Source organism: Parasteatoda tepidariorum, chromosome 3 (genome assembly GCF_982258835.1).
Source record: "Parasteatoda tepidariorum strain Cologne lab strain chromosome 3, Ptep-v5.0, whole genome shotgun sequence".
NCBI classification, from domain to species: Eukaryota; Metazoa; Arthropoda; class Arachnida; order Araneae; family Theridiidae; genus Parasteatoda; species Parasteatoda tepidariorum.
The window spans coordinates 42,050,591-42,067,025 of NC_141757.1; the positions used below are offsets into that span (position 1 = coordinate 42,050,591).

Here is a 16,435-nt window from a genome sequence, read left to right on the forward strand (position 1 = left end):
ACATAAGTTAGGCTACAAATAACAGTACTCACTCAGTTAGAATTTTGTTCATAATGTCGTTGATTCCTTTTGGCAAAAAGGTTAACATTTTGAAACTATCTTCACTAATTTTTAAACTAGAGAGTTCTTCATTTAACTGAAATTTTCAAAAAATTGTGATTAATTATTGTTAAAAGTTGAGTTTCAACAAGTTCAATGATTGAAAAACATAAACATACAAATTTAATTCTAAAACACTCTTCAATAGTGATTAAAAGATTAAAATTAGACTCTGTGACTCATGATGGCTCAGTGGTTAAAGGCACTGACCAGTCATTGTGAAGAACTGGGGTTCAATCTAACATGGCCGCTTGAAGCAAACTCAGATTTAAACCAATGGATACCAGCTTGTCTGGAAAATAGAGACAGCTGATGCACGATGTCAACCACATTCCTAAACTATAGAGCATAAACCAACTCATTGTCTATAGAGAAAATTTCTGTTATGTTAAAAATTCCACTGACTTTATATGTCAATTAGTTTATATATTATTTTGAATACTTTAAGTTCATGAATGAAAATTTTCAATATATTTTGATTTATATTATTTTATAGAAACATAAGCTAGTTTATAGAAGAATCGTGTAAACATATATGAATTTTTTCTTTGTTAGAAAGAAAACAATATAAAAAAAGTTTTAATGCTACACAAACTATAAGTTCTAAAAATATTTTAAAAAAGTTATTGTAGCTTAAAAAAAAAAACTAATTTTGGAGGAAATTTTAAATCAAAGAAACTGTAATCTAGAACAATATTACAATTACTCGAAAAATTTTCTGCTCAATGGAGGAATGACAAACATTAGAATTACCCAGGTTTGTAAATTGAAATTAAATTTTTAAAGATGAAGGACTGAACAATAAACTTAAAAGAAAAGCGTGAAATAAAAGAAAAAGTCTTAACTCACCACATCAGCAGCACTAGTTTCTTCATAAAAAGTTGAAAACCACAACGTATGGGGGAAGTGCTTGATAACACAAGATTCTAAAAACTTTTCATCTACAAAACTATCCTCTCTTTGTAGTTCTTTTAGAATAATTTTAGAAACAACATAAACTGATAGCAATCCTTTATGAATGTCTCCAGAAGGAAAAAAGCTTTCTTCCATTAGTAAGGGATAAAATAATTTTTTTTCTAAGAAAAGTGGAACTGTACTCTGCAAAATAGATAAAATAAGTAAGTTTTTAAATAATATTATATTTAAGATAATAGATTTAATATAGTAATTAAATATTATTTATACTAAACATTAACTTCTACTATAATTATAATACTAACTAATTTAAAGTAACTAATTGAAGTACTAGGCTTTGTTGTAAGTGGTATTATAAATAATTTTCATAGGAAAAGTAAGAATTAACAGTAAATTTTTAAAATGCATGTAGCATACTGATCCACCTAGTAAGAAAACCACCTATTTAATCTATATATTTATTTCTCTTGTGTGGTACCAGAAATGTGAGTATTACTCTACCTAAATTAGTAACACTTAAAACATTAAAAAAAAAAAAAATGCAAGTTTCCAGATGGACACAACAAAAACGATCACAGTTACAATGAAATATATAAATAAATAATAAATCGAGGTTAAATAAAAGATGTAGATAGGAAAGAATTATATCTTAACAAATTCAACATGTTATACAACGTTGTATTTAATTAACTTAACATTAATTAATATTCAAATTTACAGGAAAAGTGTAAGAATATATTTATGCAGATATAGAATCAAAAATAAAGACATAACATGATAGTAAAATCACATCACTAGTATTACAAAAAAAAAATTTTAAGCTATTTTATGGAAAACTATTCTCAATAATTAACAAATCCAGTTCAATATATTGCACCCCGGCAAAGAAAAGTGTCACAACTAAAATGCAGCATTTGAGAAAAAACAACTTAAAGAATACTATAACTCTTATTCTGAATTAGACACAAAACTGACACAAGTAACCTCAGCTGGATAAATTGCGAGTTAGAGATGTGACATTTTTTGAGCTTAATGGGGCACTTAATACATATTTTTTATAGACATAACCTGAAAATTGCTTTTTTTTTTCACTTGTGTCATTTTTCTTGCTGGGGTGCGATATGTATCTGTGCATGTATAACAATACTATGGAGTGTTGACTAAATTTCCCAACCATAAAAGATTTTGTTAAAACTTCAACAATGACATGAAAGAATCAGCATTAAGTCTTAAATAAAAGATTTACAAAATTATAAAATACAGGTTGATAGGTAAGCACAGTTAGACATTTTTTACATTGACTATCAATAAGGTAATAAAGTTGAAAATTTATAGGGGGAAATTATCTTCTAAAATATATTTTTAACTACATCTCATTATTCTTTATTAAAATATTTTCTACATTTAAATTTTTTGATTTATTTTTCACTAATTATCTTTTAAATTGTTACAATAGAAATAAAAACTTTTTTTTAAAAATTGCTCTTTCATATCAAAATGCTTAAAAAATAATTAATTATGGATAAATATTTCAGCTTAAGTTATTTTAAATAGTAAAAATAAATAAAGGACTTACAAAATTGTGATCTTTTCTTAATAATTGCCATTCTTCTTCTGTTGGTAAAATTGCATCAATAAGTTTAGATAATGCAAAGGAGCCTGAATATTGCAATGTTGATTTTTGACAATTTAAAGAACCTTGCACAGAGGAAAGTAGTAGTAAATAATGATCGAGTACTCGCATAGACCTATGAAAAATGAGTCACTGTAATATTAATCCTGTCACATAGATATACACAGATAAATATACATTTTCTGACACACAATGAGTTTGGATTTTTTGTTGTTGTCGTATGCCTGTTTAGGCAGAGGGGGTGCGATTGTTCCTGTTTTTCAGTGGCACCATCTATGGGCAAGAATTCGACTTCTGCCACACCATTCACACACAAAAAGGAGAAAGGACATAGAACACAGAGAGAGAAAGAAACATTCATGCCTTGCCCGGGATTCGAACCCAGAACCTTTCTGATGCAAGGACAGTTCCCTGCCCCCTACACAGGCCGGTCGGCAATGAGTTTGGATACAGTATATAAATAATATATTGGTAAATAGAATAAAAGAAATTTATAAGGATCTCCTTGTTTTTAGAAAAGAAAAATATTGTCATTTGTTGGGATTCCAATCAGTATTGAAATTTTTCTAGTTTAGGGGAGATATTTTTCTGTGGTAATGAAGATCCTTTTAGTCGAAATATTAAAATGCAAATTGAAATTCAATAAATTATGTTTCCTCCATACAATCAAAACTGCTTCAAAATAATTAATTGTAATATGATTAATAGTGAAAAGAAAAAGAAATGAAAGAAAAACACAGTAGAATTTTAGTACCAAATGAATAATGGATTGTCAATGCAAAAAGAAACAATTATTTCTTTTTAAAATTGCAAGAATGCTATAAAAAATTAATATAATTGATAAATTGAAAAATTTTTTTTATCAGCAAATAAAGGTTAGGTTAATTATTATTCAATTCCAGAATAATTCTTTTTTTGCTTATTACAACTTTTTTCTTCATGATTTCAAAGCATTTATTCTTGACTAAAAAAAAACAAAAAAAAAACACGATGTTTATAAAACCATCCAAAAGGCGATTCAACTAGCTTAAGGCTGACCAAAGTCCCAATTTCTCTTGCTAATTGACACAGGAGTAGCAGAAATATGGCCTGTATTGGAAAAAGTATCTAATGCCACTTTCACAATGTGCACATTGCCATGATGTGAGCTATTCAGATATTAAGTCAGCAATTATTGATTCACAAAGAATTTTTTGCAAGCAAATGTTCTCAACCTTAATAGTGAGACATTCTGCATTTATTGATCAGTGTTTTTGGAAGTTTTGAATCATAGTGCTGAGATGAGTGTTTAGAAAAGTACCACTGTTTTTAGTATATAGTTGAAATCGTTTTTGCAAGTTATCCTCTTGATTTATCTACTTTTGCATAAGATCTAGCAATTTTAGCTGTCTCACTTCCTAATTCTGTAATTAATGCTTTTGTATATGCTGCCTGTTACCCTGTAATCATACTTAAGTGTGGGGCTAATGAAACAAGAAAAGTTCTTGTTATAATATCATATAGGACTATTAAACTTGCTTCCATTCTCATTTTCTGATTAAGTGCTTGCTGAGGATCTTTCAAAATCAGGGTTTTCTACTTCCATTGTTTCAATCCTTTCACAATCAGTCAAATAGGGAATATCATTTAATATTAGGTTAGAACAAACTTTTTTGAACTTTCTCCCTCTTTCTTCCTTTCAGCCAAACCTATTGTTCTTTTCATTTAAGTTTCCTCAATAATTTTGTCATTTGGTTATTTTATATTGATTGAAGTTAGCTTCTGTTTTACCCTGTTAATAATATGTGCAGATTTTCAAATAAGGGACATAACTCTTAATATAAGAAGTTACCTCTCTACCAAGACTAAAAATATTTGCAGACTATCCAGTTCCGGATCGAAATTGCCTCTCACCAGCTCGTCTTTGGCGACCCAATGTTAAGGGCTGGCAAGTAAATTTTGTCTCATAAAATCTTATGTTTCAAATCAAATTATTATATTTTTTGCATTGAGCAAATATTAAAAATGGAGAGTTGTTTTTAAGAGGGAGATTAATTAAACATGCACAAAGAAGACTGAAATCTATGTAAACAGACTTTAAACTGTTTTCTCAAAATAAAATTTCTTGAATTAGAGATTGAGAACAATAAGTATTTTTAATAGAATTAAACCCAAATTTCTGCTATGAATAAGGGGATATTGCACTGGGAGAATTCAAGTTTATGTTTGCTTCATTAACATCAACTCAGATGTTAGAGAAGTTTAACAGTGATGAGTGTTCTGCGAGTTTCCCAAATTTGCTCAAGATAATAAAATTTTGTGCAGTTATAGCATTTTGTGCAGATAATAACAATTCGGGCTATAGTTTTCTACAGTCTTTTGTGATTGTGACCACTAAAAACTCTGTTAATATTTTAATAAATTGTTTGTCTTTTTTGTGAAAATAGTGGCGGACAAAAATTTTAGTATGACTACTACCTTTAGAGGTGAAATTTCATTTCCTGGTCTAGTTACAATAAGTTGCATAATAACATTTAGTTGTATAATAACATAAGTTGAATAATAACATCTAGTACAATAGCTATATTGTTAAAAAAGCATAAATTAGTCACTGTGTTAAAAAAAAATCAGTTTAAATTATCAAAAGTAGAAAATCCGATCAAACCAAAAGTAAGAAATCAGTTTAAACCAATAATAAAAATCAGTTTAAATTGTGTCCATTAGATGAAACAAAGAGGAAATACAGTGCACGATAAACTAAATTAAAAATAGTAATAAGTTTAAAATGAAATTCTTAAGTTAAACAAACTGGTAAACTGTATAATTTGTTGATACTTATACTCAGGAAATATACTAATAGTTATGATTTACTGAAATACATAAGCAACTATGTATAAAAAATACTAAATTTAAAAACTTCTTTAAAGAAAATCTGAAATTTAGATTTCATCGTGGACCCCCTCTAAAATTGTTAAACGGAAATATTTAATGCGCTTGATGCAGTCTAACATATGCACTTCAAAATATATAATTTTTGTTTTGAATATAATGACAAAAGGAAACAATTTTTAAATGTATTTCTAAAAGTAATGTAATTAAATTACATTTCAACTGAAGAAAAAACCTTTCAAAGTATATCAAAAATAATATATAAAGTATATAATATATATAATATGAAGTAAATCATACTTATCAAGAGAAGTTAAACACAGAATATTAGAATGCAAATCGGATGCAATTTTCAGTATGAGACTGTTATCATGAACAATTTCTGGTTTAGACTGGATATAGCATTCGACAGCTGTACACCAAAAGTTAGTCAAATTTTCTAATGATTTCTCTGTAAAGTAGAAAAAAAAAGATATGAACAAGAGAGTATATAAAACAAATTATGATAAAAACTAAGGACATTAACACATTTTAAACATAAGCGTTATTGAAATTTCCAGGCCTCATAGTGTGCTAAAGAAAAAATCAAGGCAAAATAAGAAAAGAAAGAAGAATAAAAAGAATATTTTTGGAACAGTAAACATACACCAGATTATTTTTAAAGAGGGCAAAGGATAAATTAAAAAAAATAAATAATATGCTTGAATTAAAAGTTTTTTAATCAGAAAGAGTTACAAGACTAATTCTTTCCATTTAAGATTAATTACGAGATTAGTTCTCTTAATTAATTAATTCTTCCAATTTGAATTTGATTTTAGAATTATATTTAGAATAGAAAGTTTCAACAGTTTCTAATATGACTTTATAAATGGAGTACTGAACAACTCACAATAGTTCGAGATTAATACACACAAAATTTTTCTAAATTGATTAGTATTAATTAGTTAATATTTCTTCATGCCAATATTTTGTTAAAAATTTGTAATCAAAATCATGACATCCTTAATAAAATAATTTTTAAGTAGGACCTCAATAATCTCTAAGCAAAAACATAATGAATTTGCTAATTAGCATTTCTGTACTAAAACTAAATTTAGGGGAAAATTTCCCAATTCATTATTAAAAATTCTATGGTATATTGTTGTACTGTGTACTACTATTGTACTGTATAGTTGATTGGAATTGAACATTTTTCAAAATCAGATAAAAACACAAAATCAATTGTAGTAAAACTACAAAACTCCACACTATCAGATTTGCTGAAAACAATAAATAAAACATGAAAACTTTTATTTGTTGCATTTTTGCCTTATTTAATAACGATTCTCAATTTTCAAATATTGAAATAGTTGAATTGTAGAAGTTTATCTTTCTAATCATCCGCTTTCCTCAAGGAACTTAAAAAATTTAGATAACTATAAATAAAATATCAGCAGAAAAAAAAGAAAATTTCCTAAACTAGGAAAACTTTTATTTGTTTTGCTTTATAACATTCCTCAACTTCTAACTATTGAAATTTTTGGACTGTAGAAGTTAACTTTTTAAATCATCTACTTTCCTCAAGAAACTTTAAAAAATGAGATAGTTATGCATAAGTTAATACTTTCCTTAAAGCATAAGTCATGATTGTCTAACAAATAGAGGAAAACAGCAAAAAAGATCCTTTTGCAAAACAACTAATTTCACCTCCTAGCAGAAATTTTATTGCTTATAGAATACGGTGTTTTTTGAAAGTCAAGCAGTCAATGAAAAATGCAAGGTAATTTTAATAACATCAAATGTGTATTTTTGTTTGTTATTACCCTGATATCGTTTTTGATACAATACACAGATACGAAATACAGGATGAAAATTGAACTAAGATACTGAAAGACTCATACCTCCAGTTCTATAAAAGGGATCAGAATGGATTGGTAAATACACGTTGTGGTGTGGCTAAATCAAAAAAGGGGGGGTGACTAACATTAAGTCAAATTAAGATTAAATAAAATTTAGATACTAATTATGTAAAGGCCGAAAATGTATAAGTGGTTAACAGTGGAAGTGGGTGCAATTATTCAGGTAAGCGCAACAAAGGAGCATGCTGAAAAAAAAAAGGAAGAGAAAACAACTTATACTGTACAATTACTCACCAGATACATATTCTAAGATGCAAAGTAACTTTTATTTCACAATTGAAGGCATTATAAAAAAAAACTGGACATGTTAGCAAACATGCCAACAAAAAATAAATCGGCTTCAGCCGAATACAGAGAAAAACATACAGCGTTGTTGAAAACAAAGCAACGACTGACTATTTCTTCGTTATGAAGATAGGGGAGAAAACTCTCGCCAAAAAAATTAAACTTTTGCGAATAACCATTCGGTTGGCTGGAGAAGGATCAGAGGGGCAAATCACAGAGCTGCAAATATTGGCCAACTGGCGAAATTAATTGTTAAGCTCCATGCCAAACATGAAGCGGGGTTGTCTAAAGTGGTGATACACCTGGTAAAGAATTTTGTGGAATGTTCTGGAACATTCTTGGCGCCATCATAAGATCAAAAGGGGCGCTTTGCAATTGATGCAAGCCGAAACGTGGGAAAGAGGACTTGCTGACATTCCTTCTCCATCCAACAATAGGGGTTTGCTGACTGGACATACATCTTGCTGTCAGCAAGTAACAAAAGGAGGAATCTTCTTTTAAAGGAAGAACATACATGCAGAGAAAGATTACTTTCCCAAGGTTACAAAACAAATTGAGGCTTAAAACTTAAATATTACATGAAATATATTGCAAAGAATTATTGAATACTGATAACTAAATAACATTAATTACAAGTGTAAAAAGAAGAAATTAAAAAACATACAATTAAAAATTTATCACAAATTTAACAGTTACAATTATTTAAGCGTTTAATAGATTATTAACAAATTAACAATTAGCAAATGATTATTAAATTAGATGAATGATGATGATTAAATAAATTAAGATGATTAGATAATGAAATTGGATAATTAAATTAAAATTAACAATTGATTTTATTTAATATGTAGTATACCATACTACATATATTCCCCCCAGATACAGAAAAAAAGGTGAAGCCTTTTTGTACAAAAACTAAATTCAGGACAGCAGGATCTGAAAATAAACAAATGCCAAAACAATTAATATATCCAATGCAATAATGGGAAGACAAAAATCAGAAGCTGGGAAAAAGGTAAAAATTTGCATCCAACAAAAATTAACAAAAAAAACTTGAATAAATACTTAATTGACAACACACAAATACACTACACTGAAAAAAAAAAACTTGGTGAGATGTTAAGTTGTTTTCAATGAATAATGGCAACACAAAGTCTAAAAAAAAATATATACACAAAAAAAGGAAAAGGTTTACAAAATTCATCTGAAAAGCAAAAGTATTAGTGCTTGAGAATGAAATTCGTGAAAAGTCACAATTCGGGAGGGAGTCCATGTCAAGAAGAACTAATCAAGTAAGACAGATAAAAATATGTACTGCTCCTGTAGCTGTGCACCTTGATCTCAAACAACACATCCAACCATTTAGCTGCTATTAATTTGACGAAATACCACAGTTCAGTGAATCCAGAAGTCAACCATATATGATGCACGGTGAACTATGAAACACCGACATTGAGTTGCCACTAATTTGACGAAAACACAGAGTTCAATGAAACCAGTAGGAGCACGATATGAGACTATGTGAACGAAGAAACATTGTCATTAAATAAGAGGCCAAGATTACCTCAGTATAAGACGGCAGGATCATGCCTCAGGAGCCGATAGTAGACAATACACACATCAGACATCTCCAGATACGGGATATAGACATCAGGGACGAAGACAGTTCGAGGTAGCAGATACACTGACCACTTCCAGATAAGGTCTGGCAAAAGACAACTGGCAGAAGTCCAGATGAGGGATAGCAACATCAGGGATGAAGACAGTACAAGGTAGCAGATACACTGACCACTTTCAGATAAAGTCTGGCAAAAGTCCAGATGAGGGATAGCAACATCAGGGATGAAGACAGTACAAGGTAGCAGATACACTGACCACTTCCAGATAAGGTCTGGCAAAAGACAACTGGCAGAAGTCCAGATGAGGGATAGCAACATCAGGGATGAAGACAGTACAAGGTAGCAGATACACTGACCACTTTCAGATAAAGTCTGGCAAAAGTCCAGATGAGGGATAGCAACATCAGGGATGAAGACAGTACAAGGTAGCAGATACACTGACCACTTTCAGATAAAGTCTGGCAACGACAACTAGCAAAAGTCCAGATGAGGGGTACAGACATCAGGGATGAAGACAGTTCAAGGTAGCACCAGAAGACAGAGCCGAGCAGTACAGTTTGTGTTGTTGTAGTAAGTTCTGACTCATATGTTCATACAAATATTGAAAACAATTTATATTAGCTCAAACAAAGATATATGCATAAAAACAATACTTATAGACAAGTAAGTATAAACAAAAAATGAGAATAATGTACACTAAAAAATTTAGACTTTGTGTTAGACCAACAAGGTTTAGAACATGTCTCCAAAAAAGGTTGCATGAAAATGCATATAAAAATGACAAATAGAAGATTGGGATAAAACCATTACTTAAAATTAAATGCAGTATTAAAATTGCATTAAAGGTTATTTGTATAGTACCACATTCCAAAATAAACAAGGAAAACCTAATTGTATTAGGAAAAATCCAAAGTAATAATTAAGGTCACCTAAGTTACAAAATGTTTACATGAATAGTTGAGTGAAAACAAACTAAGAAAATAGGTAAAAAGAATTGCCCTGAGTTGATAAAAAATTTAACAAGAAAGTGATTAATTAATTAATGATTCTGAAACAAACGTTTCGATCACAACATTCCCAAAAAAAATCTTGTCAGGCCTGATAAGATGTCACATGTACGCCAGCGTAGCAGAGACATCCCAAAATTTTATGGGGGTTAGCAAGCAAAACATTAGCAAAATCACACAAACAGTTATTTGAATTAAACATGTGAACGAAGAAAATATCTAGTATTTTGTTGAGGTAATTTATTACTGGTAGCACACAGAGATGTTTTTCTATGTGGGGCTAACCTTAGACGGTTTGCATGAATTTTAAACACAGGAGCATTAGGATTAGATAAAAATTGGATACTAAAATTAACATCATTATGTTTTGTAATGATGGTGTATGGACCATTGAATTTGGGATTAAAAGAATCTTTGGATTTCAAATATACAATATCATTTACTTCGAATTTACGAAGTTTGGCTTTCCTTTCAAACTTACTGTTTTGATCAGTCTGATTCTGCCTTAAAGAAGTATAAGCATTACTATAATAATTATTTAGATCATTTAAAACTTGAGAAGCATAAGAAGCTTGGTCTAAACTTATAAGTTTATTGTTAGAATTTTGGTATGTGTCAAAGAAAATACTCATTTCACGACCAAAATGAAGCATGTTAGGGCTATATCCTGTGGCAGGATGAATAGCACTATTATAGATTTGTTGGTGAATTAAGAGGGCAGATTGAATAGAAATTCCTTGTTCTCGCAAGGCAATCAATGAGGATTTTAAGGAAGTGTTTATTCTTTCTGAAACTGAGTTCAGTTGAGGGTGCCCTGAAGTGGTATGTATTACCTTAATACCTAGTTCAGAATTTATAGTATGAAACACTTCACAATTAAATTGAGTTCCAAGATCACTTAAAATCATGGTAACTCTACCAAACAATGACATATAATTTAACAAATGTTGGACCATAGTATTAGCAGTTAAGTTCCTTAAATGATATAATACAGTAAACTTACTGAAGTGATCAATAACAGTTAACACATGCCCAGTATCTTTAATAGGTCCAACAATATCAATACTAATAAAATCCCCAGGGCGAGTAGGTATGTACACATTTTTTAAGGGGGCTGGTTTGACAGAATAATGCTTGATGCGAATACATGCATCACAAGATAACACATAGTTTAACGTGTCAGCATAGTAGCCTTTCCAATAAAATCTTTTCGACAATAACTCAAAAGTTTTCTTGACACCTGTATGAGATACATGAGTAATTTCCAAAACCTTAGGTCTGAGAGACTTGGGCACAACTATTAAATCAGCATAATCATTCTTATTATATTCTTTATGAAACATGAGTAGCTTAGTATCAGGGGATATAAAATATTTATCAATAAATTTAGTGTTTAAGTTATTATCCTTTAATTTAGTAATGATATCATTAAGTTCTTGATCTTTGGTTTGATTGTCCTTAAATGTTTCATTAGATATTTCAAATTTAGGGTCAGTTTGAGTAACACACACTAACTCATTATTTTTAGGATCAGAAAAAGGTACAATTAGGGATTCAGTATTATCAAAATCATTAAAATTACAGTCTTCTCTTAAATCAGGATTTTGGCATCGACTAAAATAGTCAGCTAGAACATTACAAGAACCGGGTACATATTTAAAATCAAAAGTGTACTCACTTAATAAAAGAAGCCAACGCGTTATAATGTCAGCAGGTGAAGTAGATTTTTTGTAGTATTTAAGGGGTTTCGAATCAGATAGAACTGTGAATGATTTGTTGTATAAATAGTACTTGAATGCTGTTATACCCTTAACAATGGCGAGCAACTCCAACTTTATAGCAGGATAATTTTTCTCACCCTTATTTAATGATTTGCTAAAATAACCTACTGGATGAAAACCATCCTCATATTCTTGTAATAACACAGCAGAAACTGCCATTTTACTTGCATCAGTGTTTAAAAAGAATTTCTTAGAAAAGTCAGGTAATTTGACAAACGGCTTGTTAAAAAAAATATCCTGTAAGGATTTAAATGCATCTTGATGCTGTTGGGTCCATTTAAATGAAATATTCTTCTTCGTAAGATCAGTTAAAACACCAGTTAATTCTGCAAAGTTGGGTATCAATGAGCGATAAAATCCGCATAAACCTAGAAATCGTTTAACTTGTTTTACTGTTTTTGGAGCAGCAAAATTAGTGATTTTAGCAATATTAAATTCAACAGGTGAAATTATGTTTTTGGCAATACGAAAACCTAAATAATCTATTTCTTGTTCAAAAAATCTACATTTAGAGGGAGTAAGAGTTACATTATATTTACTTAAAATGTTTAACACAGCTTTAACTTTACCCATCATGTCATCAAATTCATTGGCACAGATGATAAAATCATCTTGGTAGGCATAAATATGCTCAATACCATGTGCTTTTAACTCATCAATAATTTTGTCAACGAAAGCTTGAAAGGTACTGGCACTAGTTTTGAGACCAAAAGGTAGTCGTTTGTTAGAATATGTACCAAAAGGTGTAGTAAATGTTAACACCTCCTGAAGTTCATCAGGTACCATTATTTGATTATAAGCACTTTTAAAATCTACTTTTGAATAATATTGAAATTGAGAAATATTGTTAATTAGAGTCGAAATCTTGGGAAGAGGGTACGTTGAATTTTCTATTATGGAATTAAGTAACCTAAAGTCTAAAGCAAGTCTATACTTGTTTTGATTAGAGGAGTCAGTATCTTTTTTCTTTACTAAAACCATGGGCGAAGCCCAGCTAGAAACATTTCTTTCAATAATATTAGCATTCATTAACTCAGTGAGTTCATTTTGTACAATATCCTGTAAAGCTTGTGGTATATCATAAGGTAAGGTTTTAATAGGGTTATTGGATTTTAACTTAATACTAGGTTCAACTAAATCGGTACAGCCAAGTGTGGCAACAGATTTTGAAAAACAAGCATAATTATTTAATAATATATCAGCAATAACATGTTTTTGAGATTCATTTAAATTATCAAGGTAAAAATCATTAATAGACAACTCTAATTTTCGTCTTTCAAGCATTTCAGGTGAAGCTTGAATCAAATTTACATACTCATTATTGACATTTTGGTTATCAAGATTATTTTTAACATCAAAATCACTAGAAATTGATCCAATTTTGCAAGACTTATTTAAATGAATTGGTGATGCACTTTTGTTATATATTAATACATGAAATGAACTTTGGGTTAAATTATGAACACTTGGATGCATCAATAAATCATTATGATTAATAAGGGGAGTAAACAAAATGTCATTATTTAAAAATTTGTCATTATCAGTAGAGACATTGATGAAAACACTTTCATTAGGATCAATAACAACCTTATTAGTTAAATGAACATGTGATATTATATTTTGAACATTTTTCTGTTCAGACAAAGGTAAAGCAAAAGGTAATTTAAAAGAGTCAAAAATCAATTCATTATTCTTAGAATCTATAATTATGTTATATTTGGATATTATATCATATCCAATGATACCTTGAAAATGAGAAGTATTAAATTTAGATACAAAAAAATGATGCTTAAACTGACTATTACTGATTTTAAAAGAAATTTGAGCACACGATAAAAAATTAAGTTCAGAGTTTAATGTAGAAATTTTTACGTTTCTAGATAAATATTTAACTTTAGTTACTAATTTAATTTGGTCAAAAATATCTTTAGGCATTAATGAAATAGAAGCACCAGAATCAATTAAAAATGTGAACTTTTTATCACCAAACATTATATCAATAAGTGGTAAATTACATTTGTTTTCACTAAAAAAATTAAACAAGGTTGTCTCATTAGACATTGGATTTAAGAATTCAGATATTTTTGTTTTACCATCACCCATAGTGTGATTTAAATACTCAGAAGGTTGATCAGACTGATCAGAAACAGGGGTTCGTTTTGTTTGAAAAGGGACCACAGTTTGCCTACAATGTGGTCCCGACACTAGTTTAAATTGGGACGACCTTGATTTTGTGGTCTTCGGTTATTACTTGAACCAGTATTTCTATTAGGATTTTGCCTAGACCCCTGCAAGTTCAAGTATTGGTAACATCGAGCCATAATATGACCATTTCTCCCACAAAAATGACATACAATTTGTTGTCTTGGGTTGCTATTTTCGGTTCTCCTCACATTAGATGTTGATGTTGTGAATTGAGGACAATTTTTTAGACAATGGTCAGGAGATTTGCATAGAGGACATAAATTTACTGCCTCTTGAACAATAGTAGTCAATTGCTTAATTTGATCTTTAAGCATTTCGATTTCAGAGCATTGGTCCATATTTTGGGTTTTATTAACAAAATTAACTGCAGCATTTGTATGTGGTGCAGAGCAGGAAGATATTATTTCTGCCTTATTTACAATTGCCATGAAATCTGAAGGATCCTCAAAGGCTAGTTGAGTCTTTATGCTAGGAGATATAGCATTTAAGAATTGAATTGACTTAATTTTGTTTAATGCAGCTGCATCATTAATAAAAGCATATGCCTGATGGGCTGCTGACTCAAGTCTATGGGCAAAATTTCTTATCGTTTCATTATGAAACATGTTTAGATCATTAAATTCAGCAATAGCTGAGGCTTCATTTTTTGTTGCACAAAAAAAATTTTGAAGGATTTTTACTGCTTCCTCAAAAGAATTGAGGCTTAGGCAACTAGGAGAAGTTGCAAAAAAGGTAAGTGCAGAACCCTTTAATTTGGACTTAAGGAAAATAAGGGCTGCCTGATTATTCCATTTGTTAAGTGCCTTAAGTTCCCTTACTTGGGACAAAAACCAGTTTAAAGTACTGGGATCCCCATAAAATGGGTCAATATTAAAGTGATATTCTCTTGAAGTTGGAATATCCTCACTCTGAGGGTCTGCTTGCCTAGTCCTTGGCATAATTAAAATATTCAAATACCAAAAATTAAAAAAATGCTTAGATAAAAAAAATTTCAATTATCTACCCCTAAAATAAATTTATGAAAAACATGAAATAAAAAACACCATCATAAAAGTGCACACTTAAAACATAAAAAAATGGAGACATAATCTAAACTATTCAAAAATTTCCTTTTCACCAATGATGCATCTCAAATAAAAACATTTAAAATAAATATAAAATAAACGTAAGTACAATGATCGAATGAAAAGAGGTGCATCATTGAGTTTTCAGCATGTCAACTGATCCTGGTCACGGCACCAAATATTATGTGGTGTGGCTAAATCAAAAAAGGGGGGGTGACTAACATTAAGTCAAATTAAGATTAAATAAAATTTAGATACTAATTATGTAAAGGCCGAAAATGTATAAGTGGTTAACAGTGGAAGTGGGTGCAATTATTCAGGTAAGCGCAACAAAGGAGCATGCTGAAAAAAAAAAGGAAGAGAAAACAACTTATACTGTACAATTACTCACCAGATACATATTCTAAGATGCAAAGTAACTTTTATTTCACAATTGAAGGCATTATAAAAAAAAACTGGACATGTTAGCAAACATGCCAACAAAAAATAAATCGGCTTCAGCCGAATACAGAGAAAAACATACAGCGTTGTTGAAAACAAAGCAACGACTGACTATTTCTTCGTTATGAAGATAGGGGAGAAAACTCTCGCCAAAAAAATTAAACTTTTGCGAATAACCATTCGGTTGGCTGGAGAAGGATCAGAGGGGCAAATCACAGAGCTGCAAATATTGGCCAACTGGCGAAATTAATTGTTAAGCTCCATGCCAAACATGAAGCGGGGTTGTCTAAAGTGGTGATACACCTGGTAAAGAATTTTGTGGAATGTTCTGGAACATTCTTGGCGCCATCATAAGATCAAAAGGGGCGCTTTGCAATTGATGCAAGCCGAAACGTGGGAAAGAGGACTTGCTGACATTCCTTCTCCATCCAACAATAGGGGTTTGCTGACTGGACATACATCTTGCTGTCAGCAAGTAACAAAAGGAGGAATCTTCTTTTAAAGGAAGAACATACATGCAGAGAAAGATTACTTTCCCAAGGTTACAAAACAAATTGAGGCTTAAAACTTAAATATTACATGAAATATATTGCAAAGAATTATTGAATACTGATAACTAA

The 16,435-nt window shown here is 30.2% G+C and overlaps 1 protein-coding gene and 1 long non-coding RNA gene across 2 annotated transcripts in view; one reads left to right on the top strand and one right to left on the bottom strand.

Annotated features, from left to right (window-relative positions):
- Ltn1 (E3 ubiquitin-protein ligase listerin) overlaps positions 1–16,435 on the bottom strand; it is a 46,672-nt gene that overhangs the window by 12,802 nt on the left and 17,435 nt on the right. Inside the window, exons 14-17 of the mRNA XM_087159152.1 lie at positions 5,816–5,966; positions 2,591–2,762; positions 949–1,197; positions 33–136 (exon numbers count right to left, since the gene is read on the bottom strand). Coding sequence (XP_087015278.1) covers positions 33–136; positions 949–1,197; positions 2,591–2,762; positions 5,816–5,966 — 676 coding nt within the window. The remainder of the gene's footprint in view (positions 1–32; positions 137–948; positions 1,198–2,590; positions 2,763–5,815; positions 5,967–16,435) is intronic.
- LOC147813762 (uncharacterized) lies at positions 9,252–9,520 on the top strand. Its single transcript, XR_015432509.1, has 2 exons — positions 9,252–9,370; positions 9,471–9,520. It is a non-coding gene; the product is annotated as an uncharacterized LOC147813762 (long non-coding RNA).